Source organism: Xiphophorus couchianus, chromosome 8 (assembly GCF_001444195.1).
Source record: "Xiphophorus couchianus chromosome 8, X_couchianus-1.0, whole genome shotgun sequence".
Lineage (NCBI taxonomy): Eukaryota > Metazoa > Chordata > Actinopteri > Cyprinodontiformes > Poeciliidae > Xiphophorus > Xiphophorus couchianus.
Window position 1 is genome coordinate 23,741,955 of NC_040235.1, and position 20,613 is coordinate 23,762,567.

The window sequence follows — 20,613 nt, forward strand, 5'->3', positions numbered from 1 at the left end:
ATAAGAATAAACATAAGAACATTTTTTACGTCTTACAAGCCATGAAAAGCACAGATTATGTCTCATCATGCCATCCTCCAGGCTAGTTGGTGTAAATAGACTCCTGAAAAATAAGTGTCGCCGTTCCTGAAAAGATGTACAGAATTTACTTGAGTGCTCTGATTGCCATTACAGCTGAGCGTTATTAGAAGGACACTTGACTCGCGCTGCCTGCATTTAGAAACATCTCTGGATGAAATTAGACCGGGGCGGAATGCACTGGTAGGAATCCAGGTCAGAAGTTATTTCTACACCTTGAAGTTAATATGGAAAATTTCCCAGCTCTGAGCCGGCAGACGTCCAATGTCTCATCATTCCTCTTTGTTGTGTTCAAACACAATGTTCTGAAAACCAAAACCAGCTGACAGCTGAACCTCCTGGGTTTCTGCGAACATGCGAAAAGGCTGATAACTAAGCAGAAGCCGTTACTCCTCCGCTGGTGACTAAGCAGTCACTGTTTCACCAGATGGACCGAATGAGGAATGCAGGGTCTCGCAAAACCGCTGGAATCCCTTGAACTAATTCACGTTCCGTCACAACCACAAAATAGAGTAGATTTTATTGGGATTTTATGTGGCGGACCAAAAGCAGGTGGATGGGGAAAATAATGCATGCTAGAGTCAACTTTTTGTGCAAAAAGAGTGCGGTTTCGGGTGCTGTGGTGACGCAGGGGTTAAACACAACCCACATATGGAGGCCTTAGTCCTCGACGAGGCCGTCGCAGGTTCGATTCCCAGACTGGCGACCTTTGCCGCATGTCTTCCCCCTTCTCTCATTACCCTCTTTCCTGTCAATTCACTGTCAAATGAAGGCCACTAGAGCCAATATAACCTAAAAAAACCAAGGAGTGCGGTTCAACTGCAAACCTGCCAAACCATGGCCGTCCGAGCTCACTTCAATCAAACCTGGACATAGGTTTTTAGGCGGACCAGACTTAAGTCCGGTCTTACCACTCACGCCTTCCCAAACAAACCAGACCTTCAAAACCAAAGAATTAGAGTTTGATTAAAGCTGGTTTGAATACACCGTAATACAGAGGTTGACCCTCAGGCTCCCTGAAGACAGATGAGATAATTGCAGCCAGGTGTGTGGTCAGCAGCAGGATGGCCACACCCTCCAGCAGAGATCCTCTGTGCAGGAAAGAATCTCACACGGGAACACAAAAACACACCCTGGCTGGGCAGAAAACCCAAAGGAATTGCAGCTGCAAGCAAATCATGTTTTGATAAAGTATTGACTTAGGGGGGTTGAATAGACAGACTTGCTTCACTTTTTAGATTTTTATTTGCAAAAACATATTTTCCCTATATGCTGTTGTGTTAAACATTCTCATAACTCAGTAAAACACACAATAGTTTGTGGCTATGATATAAAAAAAATTGGAAAAGCTTCTGAACTGAAACATGCTAGAGCAGGGGTGCCCAAAGTTGGTCCTCGAGGGCCGGCATCCTGCACGTTTCAGTTCTCTCCCTGGTGGCACCAACAACCTTTTCAGCAGGTCAACCCTGCCCTCTTAGGCCTTCTAACGAGCCATCATTTGACCCAGGTGCATTAAACCGGGGAGAGAACTAAAACATGCAGGATGCCGGCCCTCAAGGACCGACTTTGGGCATCTCTGTGCTAGAGGAAAAAACCCCCAAACAGAACCATAGTTCATTATGGTATTCTAAACTCTAACACCTGGCCACAGCTGAAAACCTGAGACAACCTACTTTTAAGTGGAAGTAGGACACAAATCAATCACTTTTAGGCAAACTGTGTCACAAAAGACTGATTTGAACAGATTGGCCAACACCAAATCTGCACATTGCTCCAATGTACTGCAGGGTGGATTCGGTGAAATCAGCAGAAAATGTATCGATTTAGCAAAATCCTTGAGTGGTTTGCTAAAACAGGCTCGTGTTGCAAAAGAGAAGAGATAAACGACAAACTTTGGAACGGGGATGAGAACCTGCTGTACTTTTAACTTTATTCACCGAGGCTGAAGCTTCATCTGTAGCTGCGTTTTCACTACAAATGTGTGCAAAACATTGTTGATATTCCACTAATAGTAACCCCCCCCCCAAAAAAAAAAATTATTTTGAAATTGTGGTGTTTCCATTAAATAAGACAAGCTACGAAAATCACAAGTGAATAAGTTTGTTCACACCATAGGTCATTAAAAAACATGCTGCGCAGCATCCTACCTGCCACTTCCTGTTGTCTTCTTCTTCGTCTTTTCCGCCAGTACTAACACTGGCACTGGAACATTGTTGATCATGTGACTCTGAAACAAAATTCCCATTGCAGTTTTGCAAAATATATTAATTTTGATACTGCCGAAAAGACCCGCCATCATGAGTAAACCTTTAATTGAAAAAATGAGTCCCTCCCCCCTAAGTTATTGTGTTTCCATTAAGCAAATTTATTTGTGTAGCTCCAATTTGCGCAGTAGTATAGTCAGTTGAAACGCGCGTACTGATACATGTAGCAATTGACATACTTTAATGTGAAGCAAATACGCCTCTGATGTGAAAAAATTGTTTAAACTCGAGTTTTGTGCATTTCTAATAGCAAACAGAAGAAAACTTCTTAATGCAAATTCATGTATTCCAATGTCCTCTGCAGTGATTAATCATTCCTTTTGAAGCATCTAAATTTATGTGACCTGGATCGTCAAAGTGGGAAACAGTCTCACCGAACTGCACAGAGGCGGATCAATAATACATTCATGATTAAATTAACATTAAATCATAGAGCTTTTTAATGCCTTAAGCCCTCTTGTAGACCCGAATAAGAAATACTACTTTCCGGTTGCTGGTGTGTAAAAAAAAAAAAAAAATCCTCTTCTACGTCTGACCCATTGGGAAGTGTTTGAACACAGAGTAAACACTGCCATCTGCTGGAGGAGACGCAGCGTAACAGGAAAATCAAGAGCTCACTCCCACGTATCAAACCATTTTATTTGTATACAGAGCACCGGATGCTGCTTTCTTTCCAATCAAAGAAAAATAAAAAATAAATCAGATTTTAAATATGAACACCAAGGTGAGTGGTTTCACAATAAACACTTAATTTATGCTTATCAAAAAGAATTTTTTTTGTTGTTGTTGCTTATTTGAAAATTAATTCAATATACAATGTCACTGGGATACAGCAGGGGGCGTTATTGTTCATTTACAGGACTCTTAAAAAGACAACAGGTCAACAGGAAATCACACCAGGAGAACTAACTGCCAATCTGGGTCGCTGATGTGATTTTACCGAACTGTTTTGTAAAAGTCCGAACTGGACTCCAGTAAGTCACACTGTGCTGGTGTGTGTGTGTGTGTGTGTGTGTGTGTGTGTGTTGTTTTAGAGAGTGATTCCAAAAGCCAGGGGGCGCTCTTCGGAGACTATAAGGTGCGGGAGTGGAAGGGTCTGGAGTGGGGTTGTCTCGGGAGTTTACGATCGCTTTTTTCTGCTCTCCAGGTTATTGAAGTTGGCTGGCCTAATCTTCATTTCTGCAAATTCGATCGAGTGTTCGTGGCCCTTCCAGTGGAACCAGTTTATCCCCTGTGGAGAAAGAAAAAACCATAAATACAGCTGCTAACACGTCATTAAATACGCTCCGTGGAGAGACACAAATCTTTTTTTCCTCACTGTTTCGCATTAAATCAAAGTAAATTTGACTTTTTGGTGGGGGAGGGGGCAAGGAGGATTACCTGACCTAAAAAATCCGAAATAATGAGAAAGAGGAATTCTTACATCAGCAATACTTTTCTTTGTAGTCAAAAATTGACATACTAATATTACTCTGCTTTTAAATAATTTGAGAAAGCCTAAACTGATGATGTCATGAATTTGCGAGCTCCCGATAAACTTGACGTAATTTTGGCATTTCTTCTTGACATTTAAGAAAACAAACTCATAGTTTAAAAGGTACGTCTACCAAATACTGAGGAAATATACGTAATACTCTGTGCAAATGAAAACAGAAGAAAATGCAAACTTTTCTCACTCATAAAATTTAGCAACCCTGACCGACCTGGAACGTTAGATGTTCATTTCATTTCATTTAAGTGAGAAAATGTGAAACGCACTGTTTTTTAAATAGTAATTTTCTAACATCGTAGTTCATTAACTTAAAGTTCCTAAGAGAAAAGAAACACTAAGATCATGAGAAAAATAGGTCCATTGACAGGACTGCATTAATCAGGGAATACAGTTACAGAAGTACTGAAATAAGCATAAAAGCCGAGACAGCTTTTTCAAGCGAGCTCAGCTTTTCAAAAAGTAAAAATAACCCATAATACACACCTTACTGTGACTGCTGTCACCGTATTTCCCCATGAGGTTCACACGATGGCAGTTTTTATACCAGAAGGCACCTTTGTAGGACAAGGCGCAGTTGGTCACAGCGATGTCGTTATCGTTGTCGTAGGTGGAGAAGGGCCGGCCCTGATGGTAGGACATGGAGTCGCCTGGTAGCACATCAAATAAAAGACGATAGTAACGAGTCCCACACATTCAACTCCAAAGGACTGACTTGCTTCAAATAGTTTTTATCAATAGAAGAGTTCAACATGGTTGGAAATACTTGACTTTTCTTACAAAGGTGCCTTCGCATGACTCATAGGCCCCAATTCACCAACTCATGGTGTCTATTTTTACATGTATTTTGGGCTCAATATCGACTATGTGTAAGCATCTAATTCACAAGGTAAATAACACTAATATGTTGGTGCAAACGTGCCCACCACTTTTCTGTATCCGATGCTCTTTTTACTGTAAATATAACCTTCTGCTGCATAAAAAAAACTAAAGTTAAAAAGTAGAAATGTTTCCTCACAACAACCCCAGACTGCGACAAATGAAGTACCCAGGCTCTTTTATACAGTAAACTCTAAGAACAACATGTCTCTCTCTAAAGAGGAAGAAGCATGTTTAGGATCTGTACATCTACCTATACTGCCATTGTGTTCCTCTTTTCCAGGACTGGGCCATGGGGGTAACAGGTCCAGGAGAAAAGTCCAGAAACCCTCTCCACTGAGGAGGTTCATGTAAGCAGTTTGTACCCAAAATGAAGCTCTTTTTTTAACCAGATCGGTGTCCAGACGATATGTCTTTTCCACCTCCCAGTCCACCCTACCTTCACTAGTAAACAAGACTCCAAGATACTTCAGGCAGAGACTGACCCCTGACCTGCAGGAAGCACCGTTTTCTTTTGGGGTTAAGACAAAAGCTGATGTTCACTCTGGCTACCTTCTGCACCAAAATACTCGAGCGTTTGCTGAAGGTCATAGAATATTGATACCAATAGAACCACCAAATGAGAAAATCACACCGCTACTTCTTGACATTACGTGTCAAGAAGCAGTGGACTGATGCTCAAAACACCACTGTCAGAGAGTTAGTACTTCTAAAACGAGCCACACAATTTAGAGTAGTGGGGAATTTTAAAGGATGATTGGACATCTCTACAATCATCTGCCTGCCTCAGTTCCAAATGAAAGTACAAAAGATTTGAAGCTGAAAGATCCTTTCAGTGCTTTAGAAGACATTAAGCCATTTAAGTTTCCAGTGCTGTTGGTTAAAATAAGTTTTAGGAAGAGGTTTTGTTCTGACTTCAAATTATCAGAGTTATCCTGTAGCTTTTATGCATTACCAAAGTATTTTCCTTCCAGATTGAATTTTACCCCTAGCTTACTTAGTCAGAATCAAAGCAATTTGAAGTTCAGCAATGAAAAGCTTAAAAAGTGGCAACGCTAATCTTTGTAAGATCACCCTTCCCACTTTATTGACATTATTAAACAAAAAGCAGATAGGTAGTAGGACATTTTGCCTTGTGTAGCTGATGGTACTGGTGGCTCAAAGTTCTACAATTCACAAATTGTTGTCAAAGGGCAAATCAATTTAAAACAAACAGCAGCAGCTTTAAACGCTCCCTCAATCAAAGCATATTCTTAACATACAATGACCCAGTCAAAGTCCAGATCTGCATCCAATTGAGAATCTGTGGTAAAGTTTTTCCATTTATGATCTGCTGAGTGTCCACTCTATAAAAATGTATTGCATGCTCTTTCAGCTTTCTTTGCTTTAGGAAAAAAAAATGAAATGGAAACCATGTGCCATTTTCCCTTGAATTTCAAAACCACGCACTCCTGTTTGTGCATCTGATAAAATCCCAATAACAACATGTGGAAAAGCTCAAATGGAGGGTAAATTCCCACCACCCACTGTAAATGACGAGGATTTAAACTTCAAATTAACTTTGGACTGTTGCGTACCTGCTGTTCCACTATAAGCTCCTAAGTAGACTTTGTATCGTGTTCTCGGCTCGGCAAGCGTGAACTTGTCATACTGCGCGTAGGCCGACTCTCCGTTGTCTCGCAAGTCCACCCTCAGCTCGTAATGTCCCAGAGATGTGATTTTCTGGAGGTTGGAGAGACCTGTAGGCCAAGTTTAAAAAGGGCGTATGTCAGAAGGTGTGTGGGGGAGGGAGGAGAGTGACGGATGCCAGAAGGGGAATTCTCTTACCCAGCCAGAACTCATCACTCATGTTCCCGAAGCCAGCTGTGTAGCTCTTCCAGTTCCTGAAGAATTCCAGCTTTCCGTTCTGGCGCCTGAGGAAAACCTGAGGAGTACTGGCTTTCATGAGTGCCACAACAACAGCTAAGGTCTCTCCGGGTCTGTCTATGATACATCATCAGAAAAACAGGTGCGGCGTAGCGGCTAGCCTATTCTGTGTGATCTGGTGGTGTGAAAGTGCTTCCTCACCAACCATCCTCCGCCATCTGTGGTCATGTCACAGTAAACCTGAACGGGCTGGCTCTCCTCTCCTCCTATGTAGACGGTGTACAGACCAGAGGTGGTCTCCCCATTCGACAGAATCTGAGCGCAGTCCCGGGGGCGAGCGTACATCTGTCCAGCTGGAACGCCACATGTTTGAAAGACAGCAGAGAAAGATAGAAGCACTTTATCTTCAAGAAATCCATCCCACAATATTCAGGGTCATGAGTGAGAATGACTTTTGGAAAGAAAGAAAGTAAAGAAGGTTAAAAAAAAGAGAAGGTTTTTCCATCTGAGTAGTTTGGGGAAAAGGAAAAATAGGCAGAGGTAATCTGCTTTTGCTGGAATTAGCATTAGAAACCCATCTGGAATGTTGCGTAACCAGTAATCAGAGCCTTCGGTGCCGACAAAAATCACATTAAAAGGTGACTTTTAGTGATTGATGCAAATACCGAGAGGTTTTCTTACCTTTACTGGTGGAAAAGGTGGTGGTTATGTAGCGACTCCTCTGACCTCCGGAGATGGCCTGAAGGCGGACACTGTACTCTGTCGAGGCAGTGAGCTGAGACATGCTGTAAGACGACGCTGTGGGGCTTAGCATTACCTCCTGCAGTGACAAAAAATAAATAAAATAAAAAATCTAAATTAACTGACGGTTGTTGCTGCAGTTGTGGCCAAATGTTTTCAGATTTGGAGTTTTCCTGGCTGTAAAATCTGACAGGTTTCCACCTAGGCCAGTTTCACACCGGGAGAGTTTTGTGGGGAGGAAGGACCACCTTTGTTTGGCTTGGTTTCTTTTCATGCTATGCTTTTTAAAGTGACTCACACCCTTCAAACCTTTGTCATGAAGTTTCAACAGATGCTAGCTTGGGGAGCTATCAGAAAAAGCTGCCCAATGTAAGCAGGAGACAAGGCAGCGAGGAGCAACGGTTTAAATGTTTTCACATGGACGATAAAACATGTCTTGGTTCAGTTTCCCTTTTTATATTTCACCATAATTTCACTAGGAAACCATCACTAAGAAAGGCTCTTATATGATGCATACAATAACAAAAGGTTCTAGAAGTGTCTACAAGATGTACTTATTTCCAAGACTTTTAAAAACCCTTTAAAGATGTTCAGAGAGACCAGCTCGTTGATTTAATTGATTTTAGGCAGGTAGGAATATTGAAAAGAGTTCTTCTTCAGTTCAATCCAGACATGCCTGGCTTTGGCCTTCCTACACAATTCTGCTCGATTCTCCTCACCCTTCAACTGCTTCATCTGGGCTTTCTCGCATTGACTTGCATTTCCCCAGTAGAATTTCAACCGGGCCGATCATCGAACAGAAGGAAAATCAATGACGTTGATTTCCTACATCGTTTTAGAATTGGAGTCTGCCTATGGATGTAGTTTGCCAATGGCCATTCAGTCCATGTTAGCCGTTCTACCAAATATCGAGCAATTGAAGTCAGAGTAAGAGGAATGTTTAAGACATGTCACTGCTGGCATAGATGTCTTTGCCCCACTCATTGGCAGCCATCATGTTCGACTCAGCACTTCTCTCTTTGCAGTGGGTGATGGTTGTTTACAGCGCAGGTAATTTCCAGTAATTTTCATAGCGTAGCTTCCTTCTCGGTCCGGCTGGTGCATTACATAAGTCACAGCCAAATGTTAGCGATCGGGTAAAATTAGCAGTCATTTCTCAAAAGCCAAGGGTACGAATCCTTTGTATGATGAAAAATGTAAAACAAGGCGCAGGTGTTTACCAGGCTAAGTCCGGATCTTGAGAAGTTAGATGTTCTATAAGTGAAGAGAGTAGCAACTTGTAGTCTTTTGACTGATGTAGCTTAGCTGGTAGAACTCCATCAATTACTTTGTAAATGTACCAGTGGCTTAGTTTGCTAGTGGACAGAGGAGACCAGTCCAACCTCTCACATTAAAAACAGTGTTGTGTAAGAACTTTTGAGATTTACTACAAATCAAATAGCACTATTATAGACTGAATCTAACATATGCAGACACTGAGAGGAAGCGTGCATGTATACAATGTCACCATAATCTAGAACAGACATCACAGTTTTTCTAGGCTAAGTTAAGAAAAAAGAAACAGATGCAAGAAAAAGGCCTGTTCTAATTTAGGTTTCTTCACTAGTTGGTGAATTGCTTCCTCTCAAGAGATTAGACAAAGGTCATTCACAACCTTCAAAACCAGATTGAAGACTAGGTAATATATAGTGTGATGTAAAGTGCTCTTTCCACAGCTTTTGCTTTGCAGATTATTCCCTATACTTTCAAATGTTTGTTGGGGTCCAGAGTTTTATTTTTTGGGTCACTCCAGAGGTCGGATGAGTTGTCCGACCTGCCCAAATGAAGCAGACTATCTGATAACAAAATCTCTCCAAAGGCCTCTGGTGTGAAGGCGCCCTTAGTTATGCCTCATGACACGTTCCTTTGTCTTGATGGAAAAAGCATTGCTCATCAACAGCTGCTTAATCATTGGGAAAAGTTGCTTTTGGAAGATTTGACACCATTCATCATTCATTCTTGGTTTGTGATTTTTGGGAAGATTGTGAAATCTCTTGGTCCACACTTGAATGGCCTCCAGAGGCTTCACTGTCAGCTTGGCACAGGACCTGTGAGTGTCTTGCCTTTTCTTCATCAGGACAGTCCTTTTTCCTAATGTCCCAAGCAATCCTTTGGAGTCCAATCCAGCAAAACGTCAGTCTGAGCTTGGTGTTTGTCTTGGAACTAATTTGCTCATTTGTTGCCCTTAATGATACCAGGCAATCATCTAGATGTGTCTTTCTTACAAAACCACTTAAAACATTCCTCCTGCCATTTCTGACCAAGCTCTGCACTGGGGTGAACTCAATCCCTTGGTCAAAACTTGGAATTTGCTGGACTATGTTGGACAGTCTCGTCACAGCAACTCTCTCTTCGAAGTCCTTGATGGTTTGATTACTAGTTGATTTGGGTGCAGTCTTACTTACAGACGTTTTCTCACATGTGGTACCTTTCTTACGCAAAGTAGTGATGATAGCACTTGTTTCCTTAGAGGTAGACTTTTTGGGTAAAGTACCCCAAAAATTCCTCTACTTCAACATATTTTTACTTGAGTAGAAGTGAAAGGTAGTCATCCAAGAAATTACTCAAGTAAAAAAGTTTTGGTAAAAAGGCTGATGAAGAACTGAGTAACTGATCAAAACATCAATTATTTAATATTCAAAAATCACATCATCAGATTTGTGAAAATAGAAAGTTATGTGGAAATGTTGGCATTTTTAAGAAGTCAAATGAAAATTATTCATATAAATAACGTAACTGCAAAATAACAAAATCGGACAAAAGAAACATTTTATAAATCAGTTTCTTTCAATATAAAACTTGTGAAACTGTAACAAAAACTGCAGGTGAATTTTACAGTGAGGTAGAGTCCAGAAATTGTACTCAACTAAGAGTAGCAACACTTTATTTTACTCAAGTAAAAGTATAAAGTACAGCATAGTAAAAGTATTCATTACCCAACTAGATGTAACCAGTTACTACCAAACTCTGCACGGAGGTAAACATGACTGACGAAAAATTACACTCAATCATTCTGATCTTCGGACCTGTTCTTGTCAGATGAAACTACGTTTATTGAAATTATGCCTGCATATCATTTGGCTAAAACATCCAATGCAAATTTCTAGCGGGAAAACTGAAGCAGTAAAAGTAAGCGATTTAAAAGTGTACATACTCTGATTGCACCATCAGAAGAGAAGAAGGTTAGCACATAGCCAGAGACGGCAGCGGTAGGGGGTTGCCATGTCAGAGTGGCGCTGTCCGTTTGAACGTTAACAGCCATCAGGTCGCGAGGAGGATCCACGTCTAAAAAAATTGTTTTTTTAAATCACAGTAATGTTTAGAATACTCGTTCTGGAAAGCTGCCATGCACAAAAAGTCAGAAAATATTTCTTCCTCAGTGTTGCCTGACTTACCCGTGGAGAATTTAGTAACAGTGGACGCACTCCTCTGAGCTTCTTTCACACCATAAACCCCAACCGTGTAGAGAGTTCCTGGAACCAATGTGTTCATCTGGAACTCCACTATGTTCCCAGAAACATGCTCCACCACTGGGGACACTGGGGCGAAAACCAAATGGCACAGTCCAGTCAAAGAGATCGAAATGCTGTGTCAATCAGGAAGGTTTTCAGTGGACTTCTGAGTGAGAAAATCACCTGCGTCGGAGCTGCAGGTGATGACGTAGCCGTCGACAGTGGCTACAGATGGCTGCCACAGCAGCAGAGCCGACGTGTCCGTGACGTTGATGACAGTCAGACCTCGCGGACTGTCCAAAGCTGGAGGACACACACAAGAAAAACATGCTTTTTTTTATTTACTAATGTCTCGACAACAAGATCGGAAAATTCTAGGAACAGATGAAATCCAACCTGTGGTAACTGTGCCGGTGCTGGGCTCACTCTCCTCCAGACCCTTCAGGGAACTCAGCGTCACTTGGTACGTCTTTCCGGGAAACATATTGATCAGCACCATCTCAGACACGCCGCCGTCCGCCGTCACGATCAATGGGCTTCCTGGGAAAGACAGGGAACAAACAAACAAACGACGGTGCCATGGTGACAGATCACACTTTTTTTTTATTTGCACTTCCAGCACTACTATGTGCTGCGGCTCACTTTAAAACGTCTGGAGCTGGAGATTACAAAGGTCAAGCTTTAGAAGAGCAACTCTTGGAAACTAAAGCACGTCACATAGTGGATAGTAGGCATGTTGAATGAGATCCAATTTACTAATCCTAATCTGAAACTAACAATAGGTCAAGTTTTGCTTGTACCAGTCAAGCAAAACGTCAATGGTACAAAGTAATCATGTAAAAAAACACCCAAAAAAACCATTAAAAACATCTATCAGTGAGTCAAAAACAAAGATACAAAACTAAAGAACATAAACCACTTGGGAAAACCTGCAGCAAACCAAGTCTGTAAATGCTAAAAATGATCAAGTCATTGGTCAGCCACGTCTCAGGAGAGTACTGTTGGGTTCTGGTGCTGTTCTGCAAAAGAACCACTTATCTCTACAGCTATGTAGTCTCAAGCTGAGTTGAATTGTCAAACTTATTGCATATAAAAAATACAAAAACAAAAAACGAACATCTAGAAAGTTTCAAGTTGTTTCTGCACACGACAAAATCTGCTGTATTCTGCTTCTGACTAATTCATGTGATTTTTGCTGTACATTTATACAAAAACACAACTAACTACCACTGCGCAGTGAACTTCAACCATCAGAAAACTACAACCCTGACATCAGTTTTACCTCCTTCAAAGGGCACGTAGGTGATCCTGTAGTTATCCACCGGAAAACGTGGAATGGACCAGTGAACTACAGCCGTGGAGTCCGTCACCTCGGTGAAATGCAGTCCTCTCGGCGCACTCAGACCTAGCGGAGCGCAAAAGTGAAAGCACAGATGGTGAATTCCTGTGAGGAAAATGTCAGGAACCCATTAGACCGAATTCCATGCGACATGATTGGCCTGAACCAGAGGATCAAAGATGATTAGTGGAATTGTCATATCATCGCGCTAAAACAAAGAAGCTTGGAAAGAAAGGAGAGTTAGTCTGAAAATGTGACACAGCAGCTTTTTTTTTCTTTTTTTTCCATATACCTGTCTGAGCAACCCCCGTTATAGGCTGGGATCGCTGGTCCAACGTGAGGCCGTAGAGCTCAAACTCATACTCGGTGCCACTCATGAGCCCAGTTATGACCTTTGTTCGCTCACTGCCGCGGACGTTGTACTCCTGCGGATGAGCTAATCTTTTACTGTCTCTTATTTTGATCACAAATCTGTCAAACTGGTCTTCGTTGGCCGTCCACGACAGGCGGAACCCGTCGGCCGTGATGTCCGAAACGAAGAGCTGGTCCACTTCCGGCTCTGCCTCTGGTTAGACAAGGAAACAGGAACGGGCAGCAATGGGTTTTTGGCAACAGTGATCATTGTGGAAGAGGTCAGATATCAGGGAAAGTAGAAGGTTTATGATCCAGCCTGCTCAAGTATCCGTTAGTGTAAATCAGTCCGAAGACGACCCAGGAAGCACATACAAGAAGAAGAAGAAGATGATGATGATGAGAGGATTTTCTTGTAGTTGTTTATTGATGTCAGAGTGTCGGTCGAGACGAGTCCCCCATGCAAACTGAATTCATTCAGCACACATCAAAGACTATAAAACTATTTATTTAAAAGGCTTAAATCAACAGACAAATTCATGCTCAGAGAGTCTGTTGATTTATCAGTGTTTTCCTGTATTTTCTTTAGAAAAGTTTTTTTTTTTACCTGAGCTACAAAGCGGCAGCAGAGGTCAACAGCAAGGTAGCATCTGTGAATTTACAATGTGAAGGAAAACACATGGCAAAATATGAAACCAAGCTAATATGCTGGCTCATATTTTGAAGGAAAGTCGAAACCCAAAGGCGTTCCGTGTCTCTTCTTTATGCCGATGCAGCTGGATACCGAGAGAAGGCTTGAAATAAAGGAAAAGAGGAGAAATAGTTCCACTATAAATGAGAGATGGGGTTAAAAAGAAGGTTTGAAGAAGGTGAAGCTTCACCATAAAAAACATGGTGCATCCCTGACTGAAATCTTCAAACATGGGAAAGAGTTACAGGCGTTCACATTCCACACTGATGGATTGTAACCAGGTTGGATGTTGGGCTTCAACATTGAGCGAAACTAAGCAAGTAAAGCAAGCAATCGATTAAAAGTGACATACTTTTTTGAGCTTTGCATTATGTTACATATAATGTTATTCCCTCATCAGAAACATACCTGGAGTGTTGCTTCAGACTAACCTTCAGCAATTAGCCAATTAGCTACTGTGTATCTGTTGAGCTCATTTTATGAGCTACTTATCAGTGAAATGCTGGTAAAAACATTGTTAAAGGGTTAATAGAGGAGCCATGTTGTGATGACTTCCTGTAGGTGGAGTTTCTTAAAGAGACAGAGACCCAGTTTCAAGGCATTAAATTATGAAGTCAAATTTCTTTAGTCATTTTTGACATATAGCATTTTTATAACAACTGAAGGTAACATAATGGCTTGATTGTGCTGCGAAATGGCACCATGTGGCTAGAAAACTACTGTACTGCCCCTTTAAATTTGGAAAGTTAGTTTAAACTTGGTTGATGCAAGTGCTTCCAGTAGTCTGCTAGTTACTTCATGTAGTGAAGATGGTTTCATGAAGGACATCATCGGTCTGGCACCGACATTTATTCCCATCCATCCCTAAACATTTTCACTGGGGTTTAAATCCGAGGATATGCGGGATGTTATTCTCCTAGGCAGGGGAAGTTCTTCACCAGACGGGTGTTGTGGACTCCATCGTTGTCCCATTGAGAAATCCAGCCATGTTCAAAGACAGAAAGGCCTTCTGCCTTTTCGAAGGGGGTTTCAACATTGTGAATGCATGACATGAAATGACATGAAAGCCATTTGATGACCTGATGAAATGCCCGTTCACAAGCATTTAAATACAGTTTCAATAACTTGAGTCCTATTTTTGTTTTTAATCTATTACTGTTTTTTATTTGTCTTTAGCTCCTTTTTCTTCTTACTGCCTTTAAAGCTGTACCTACAACCTGGCTATAATCCACCAGCACCAAATGTGAACACTTGGAATTTATTCTTCGGTCCAAAGATTTTAATCATGATCAAGATGAATACATCATGTTGCGATAGTGAAACTTCCTAATTGGATCTTGAGAGATAAGTTTATATGGCAGCTGAAACAAAACAAAAAAACCCAGAAGCGTTAAGTAAGACGAAGGGCCTCTCAGCGCACTGTAAGCAATACCTGTCACAGCCACCGTAGTCAGGGGCCGAGAGAGAAGCCCCGACTCAGACACGCCGGTTAGCTTGACCTCATAGCCAATGCCGGTGATGAGGCCCCAGATGTCCAGGTGACTCTGGTCTCCTGGCACGGTGAACTCCTGAGGCTCCAGCAGCCAGCCTGAGTCTGTCACCACTATGTGAAAGTGGCTAAAACCGCCACCAGAGGGGGATAACTCCTCCTGCTGCGGCGGCGGTGGCTGCTGCCTCATTTCCCAGGATGCTCTGAAACCGTAGGGGGTTACGTTGGATATGGTCAAGTTTTCCACTTTAGGTAAAGGAGCTGGGAAGGAAGTGGAGTGTGGGGGGAAGGGGATTGGTTGGAGGGGATATGACATTTCATTTAGGGAGTATGATGTATGCAGTGGTTGCAAAAGCAAATACATTGTCAGTTCTTTCAAGTGTGTGCCATAGTAGCTTAAAAAAAGGTTATATATGCATTAAAAGTGCAATATTTTCAGTTTCTATCAGTCAACAACACCCTAAAATAAAATGTGACATGCATCATATTGTTTAATTTGAAAGGAATACAAAAAGCTGTTTATCTAGACATAAAATTTGAAGAAGCTGAGTATAAAAGTGGGCAAAATAAACTCAACAACGTAGATTGTGCACAAAAATGGTTTTGCCATAACCACATTATTTTATAGCATACAGCATTTACCACCTCTCTACTGCTGCCCTATCACTGTAAACCTGAAGCCATTCAGCATACTACTGATTAAAAACAAATGCATCAGTGGGTCTTCAGTTTCTTGCTAATCAAATGCATTTGACTTTCATGCATTTGTTTGGTGTGGAAAGCTTTCTATTGTAGCTTAATATTATCACCTTCCTAAAATAATGGAATAATCACCTCTTTTTAGCCAAAAAATGACATAGGCTATTACTTTAGGAAGGTGACAATATGCCTATTTTCTTTTAGAGAAGAGTCAAGTTGATGAAACGAGGTACTTTACATCAAGTTACCTTGTGATTGTCCAGTTGCAACTATGCGCCATAATGACTACGGTGTTCATCGTGCCATTTTAGCTTTGAAAATACAAAATCTACAGCAGAAACTTCGAACATCTTGGTATCTATGCTTGATTTTTAGTCTGAAGTAAAAAGACAAAACATAACTAATCACAGCGGAACCCTGCCTATACAAGTTAATTGTGGAAATCCTTGCCTATACTTGTTTTTGTTTGTAGAGTATACCTAAAATATTTGAAAGAAAATACAGCTTGAGAGGCTGATAAGCCTAGGAGCAATCCTACGTGACATGCTATTGACCGGTATCTCCAAAGCACCCAATCTAGAAGAACCATTTAACTTTCTTGGATCTGATTGGCGGTACCCCAAAAGACTGTAAATATTAGCTTCTTTGGTAGCGCTAAGATGTTTACCACTGTGTGTGTTAATGTATAGAGGGGGTCTCAAGTGTTCACGGTTTTTAATTCAACCATACAACAATGCTGTGCCAGCCTTCATGATGGCGGCAAGTGACACCTAAAGACAGCATCAACGTATAAGAAGAAATATACTGCTGCTGGTGAAGCATGCCCATTTGGCTCTGAGTGCATTTTTGGATTCAACCAAACTTTAGAAAAGTTCTTAAAGTAATGGATATCAGTAAAATACGTAGTACCTGTGACAGCATGGACGAACATAGATGGAGTGCGACGGTCATGAGAAATACCGTACACTTCGATATCATAGCCCGTGTCATCCATCAGGTTAGGGATTGTAATGTTACGGGCTTCACCGGGCAGCCTGAACTCCAACGTGTCAGACTTCTGCTCCGAGTCACTAACCTGGACAACAAAGCCATCAAAGTGGCCAGACAATGTGTTCCAGTACAAGCTGAGGTAATGGGGGTTAGCAGACGAAGCAACTATCGGCCCCAACTGCGGGACGTCCTCTGAACAAGAGAAGAATGTGTTTTGAGTTACTTTGTCCGGAGCACATATACCGTCCAATGCAGTGCAGTGTTACTGGGATACCTGTAGTAGCTACAGCCAGGAGAGGCTGTGTGTTCTGCCTGCCGCCTTTACTGGCATAAAGCTTTATATCGTAGCTCGTGTTCGCTTTGAGCCCCGCCATTACCGTGGCGCGAACATCTCCGGGCAGAGTGCGCCCCATCGCCTGCGACGGCAAAGCAGACTCTCTGACTTCGACTACAAACGTATCAAAGGCCTTCTCTCTCGTTCGCCATGACAGAGAGAATCTGTCTGAGGTAACGTTGGAAACAACTAGATTGGACAAATCGGGCTCCTCAGCTATAGGGGAGAAAAAAAAAATGTAGTACACATTCAATGACGTTAGAAGCTTGTGCTGGTCTCTTTCTTAAAATTTCATGCCTAAAGACCTACTGAACTACTTCAGATTTCTACTTAACATAGTAAGATACAATAGAAGCAACTTTTGGAAAATACAGTCAGTTTCCCATGATCGTCAATATACCCAAGAAAAAACTAAGCACACACCATAATTGAATCACTTGCAGGAACACCTTCACAAGCAAGAGCTAGTTTTGGAGTTGCTTGACATGCCTTACGTCTCTTTGAAACATAGATTAGTTTGTTCAGTATTTGATGGGACTTTCACTTCTAGAAAATATTTTGAACTTTTAAATTATCTTCAGGTGTAAACCTTCTTTGTCACTGTCAGACGAACTAAAGTTTGGGTAGGAAGATGGGCAGAAAGTATTTTTAATCTCTCACTAAAATTATTCAGTTTTAATGACAGATCGAAGGTGGTAAAATTGATTAATCAAGTATGAAGTTATTGTTTAAAGGTGTTCCTAGTTTTTGCACGACAGTCAGGGAAACGTGATTTTTCCAAAAGTTGTCTACCACTTTGACACTAAAACAAAAGAAAAACCTAACTTCCTAACTTTCTGTGACATTTTAAAGTACTTGAAGTCCAAATACCTGTTGATGCAACAATACTGACAGGTCGTGTTCGAGATCCCTTGTACGTCCCATAGAGGTAGGCTATGTAATCAGTGCTGGGCCTGAGCCCTGTGACATCATGGGCCGATACATTTTGAGAAATGTTGTACTCCTTCAGCTCCATGAGCCAGTCTGAGTCAATTATCTCCAGAACAAAACCATCAAACTGCCTGTCAGTGCTGTTCCAATGGATCGTAAAGCTTTCGGACGTTAAGTTTGAGACATACAGTTTGCCAACCACTGGTCTAATAACTGAAGAAAGAAACCACAGTTAGAAATGTGTCAGTCATTCTGTAAAACGAATATATCAGAAACACATCTCAAGTGTTATTAGCAAATGCTTCCATTGACTTATTGTTAAAAGAATTTAAAAAATAAAAAAAAAGGTGTACAGAATGCTCACCATTAACCAAAAGCAATACCTGACAGTGGGAGCAGCTAAGTAAAAGTTACATGCATGTATCTGCATAGATACTAACTGAACATTCTGCACCAGTAGTTAAATTGCAGCTTGGATTGAACACAAAGTACACCTACTAGCTCTTTCGAAAAGGATTAATACTTACAAGCATCAATTAATTTCAGGACAAGTATTTCAGAAAGCCTGTGCTCACATGGCTGAAATCTACTGTTGTAAAAGTCTAACCAAAGTATTTGTTTTTAATGCTGTCAATGTGGTTAATGAAGGGTTCATGCGTGCAGAGCACTACTCGATCATGCAGCACTTCACTTTTGTTATGGACATATTGTCACAACATGCGGAACAAATGTTTCACCTACTAATAATGTTTATATTTTACATGCAGGTAGACAACTTAGTGCAAACATGCACTTGGTGTTAAACAAGGTGGCAGAATATGGTTAGCCTCTTTAGCTTTTTTTTTTTTTTTTTTTTTTACCTTGACAACAGAAAGAAGATTTAATGATTTGCCACCTAGTGGTTCAAAAGGAAATGAGGATATTTATTTTTCATGTTCAAAAACAAAAAAAAAAACTACCTCACTTTCATTCCCACAGACTCACAGAGTTCAGCTGAGATGAATACTCACACATGCCGTGAGCTCCGGAGCACATGGGCAAATGATTGCTCAAGGTTAATCAATGACACACTGAATGAAGGTTGACGGATGGATTGAAATGGTAACGGAGTCGGGTGGGTGAGGTTGAAGGGGTAAAATGAGCGGGAGGGGGGTCGGGGAGAGTGAGTTACTGGTTTTTGCTTTTGCAATCACTGTAGCACATCAGCGACAGACCTGACCACGATGCAAGTATGATGGTAGGGGGGAAGAAGGGGAGGCTTCATGCACTTGGGAAATCAGGATGGGAGTAAGGACAAAATGTTTGCTCCGCTCGACGATGCGGTTCCATTGCCCAGTAGCCTCCTCCTTCCCTTTTCTCAATGAAACAGAAACAGTGACTTGAGGAGTGAAACAAGTAATGCTGGTTAGGATGCAGCAGTTCAATGCACTGAGGCCACGGCGTCAGAACGTTATACCAAAAACACAAACCAGGTTATTGCAATCGACTCGGTTCATGCAGCCAAGAGTTCACGCTCCATTGTGCGTTGGACATACGAGTTATGCGTTTCGGTGCTTTTTAAACAATAAAAAAAAATCTTGACTGAAGTAGAAAGGATGTAATGGAAAGTTTTAACTGCAACGCGGCACGTTGCGGGTACCTGTTGTGGCTTCACGGTACAGGGGCTCGAGGTAGGAGCCCTGATGCATCCCGTACAAGCCAACCATGTAGTTGGTATTGGGATTCAATCCGGAGAGGACCAGGCTCGACGCATCTCCGGACAGAGTGAGGTTCTGTCTCTCTGCGAGATCCTCCATGTTTATTACCTCAATGACAAAGCTGTCAAAGTCTCCCCCTGTGGGGCTCCAGGATGCTGTGACGCTGTCCCATGTAATGTCAGACAGGACGAGGTTCCCTAGTGCTGGCTCCAGCCCCGCTGGTAGATAGACAAATCAAACTGGGGTCAGGTGGGTTGTAGGAAAGATCATTCTTTTTTCAAGTTCCACTATACGACAGGTACAGTCATGTGAAAAAATTAGGACCACCCTTTGAATATTTGTATTTTTTTTCAAAAGAACATACATTATCTTTGGAAAAAGAAAGTTATTTACTTAAAAGGTAAGCAATGAAACTTAGCCTTGTTTTACATATTGAACAAAAGATACTAAGATTGACTAGTCTAATCAAAGTTAGGACATTCTAACAGCAAGTGTTTGCTTGTTAACCTTAAACAACTTTAGTGAGTCGGTTCTTGTAGCCATCTACCAGTCTGAACAGCCTATTTCAAGCAACCCAATAAGTTCTAGGAACTAAAAAATAGGGCTTTGACTCAGCCCAAGAATTTCTGTTTCGTGGTGGGTTTCCCCAGGTTGGCTTTGGGTCGTTGTTGTGTTACAGGATCCAATTCAACTTTATTTTATTTACAGACGCTAACCTTCAAAGAATGTGGATTCTTTGGAGATTGAAGATCAAGTCCGTCTGCAGCAACCATGACATTTCCACCTCCGTGCTTCGCAGTAGACATGAAGTTGTAGGTTTATGCCAAACATGTCTTGTGTTTTGGTGTCCAAACAATGTGACGTTAGACTAATCTACGAAAAGAACATTACGGAAAGTAGGTCCTGTGAGGACAGTTTAAAGTTTTTGTAAACTTTTAGCATCTTTCAGTCTACTCTTTGTGTGAAATTAGCTTAGACCTGAGCATGCCGGCTGTTGTTTTGAAAATCAGGACAGTGGAATAGGTGAGTTCAGATTGTTTTGAAACCTCTTTCAGCTTCTACTCTTCTTTCTGAAGGCCTCAGACATGTCTTTGGATCCCACCGCTGTGTTCACTTGGTCTTCAAAAGTTATTCCTCTACAGTGATGTCATTTTATAAATAAGTATAATATATAAAGGTTTAATTGCTTTGATGGAATCCGTAATTTTTTCCCCCCAGTACCATTAAACTTGATTTCAGATACTCTTGTGTCAAAAGACGGTGTCCTAATGTTTTCACATGACTG

The 20,613-nt window shown here is 41.4% G+C and overlaps 1 protein-coding gene across 8 annotated transcripts in view; it reads right to left on the reverse strand.

Annotated features, from left to right (window-relative positions):
• Positions 1 to 2,960: 2,960 nt before the first annotated feature.
• tnca (tenascin Ca) overlaps positions 2,961 to 20,613 on the reverse strand; it is a 58,042-nt gene continuing 40,389 nt past the window's right edge. For 4 of the 8 annotated variants that reach the window (XM_028024880.1, XM_028024881.1, XM_028024879.1 and 1 more), the window contains 17 exons: positions 19,271 to 19,546; positions 17,572 to 17,844; positions 16,642 to 16,917; positions 16,287 to 16,559; positions 14,622 to 14,939; positions 12,440 to 12,712; positions 12,091 to 12,213; positions 11,205 to 11,348; positions 10,992 to 11,111; positions 10,752 to 10,895; positions 10,511 to 10,641; positions 7,258 to 7,396; positions 6,778 to 6,929; positions 6,538 to 6,634; positions 6,288 to 6,449; positions 4,318 to 4,481; positions 2,961 to 3,573 (listed from right to left, as the gene is read on the reverse strand). In XM_028024880.1, the coding sequence (XP_027880681.1) occupies positions 3,463 to 3,573; positions 4,318 to 4,481; positions 6,288 to 6,449; positions 6,538 to 6,634; positions 6,778 to 6,929; positions 7,258 to 7,396; positions 10,511 to 10,641; positions 10,752 to 10,895; positions 10,992 to 11,111; positions 11,205 to 11,348; positions 12,091 to 12,213; positions 12,440 to 12,712; positions 14,622 to 14,939; positions 16,287 to 16,559; positions 16,642 to 16,917; positions 17,572 to 17,844; positions 19,271 to 19,546 (3,176 nt within the window). In that variant the 3' untranslated portion in view covers positions 2,961 to 3,462. Of the gene's footprint in view, positions 3,574 to 4,317; positions 4,482 to 6,287; positions 6,450 to 6,537; positions 6,635 to 6,777; positions 6,930 to 7,257; positions 7,397 to 10,510; positions 10,642 to 10,751; positions 10,896 to 10,991; positions 11,112 to 11,204; positions 11,349 to 12,090; positions 12,214 to 12,439; positions 12,713 to 14,621; positions 16,560 to 16,641; positions 16,918 to 17,571; positions 17,845 to 19,270; positions 19,547 to 20,613 lie in introns of those variants that run through there. The other 4 variants (XM_028024883.1, XM_028024886.1, XM_028024887.1 and 1 more) reach the window with 3 other exon arrangements.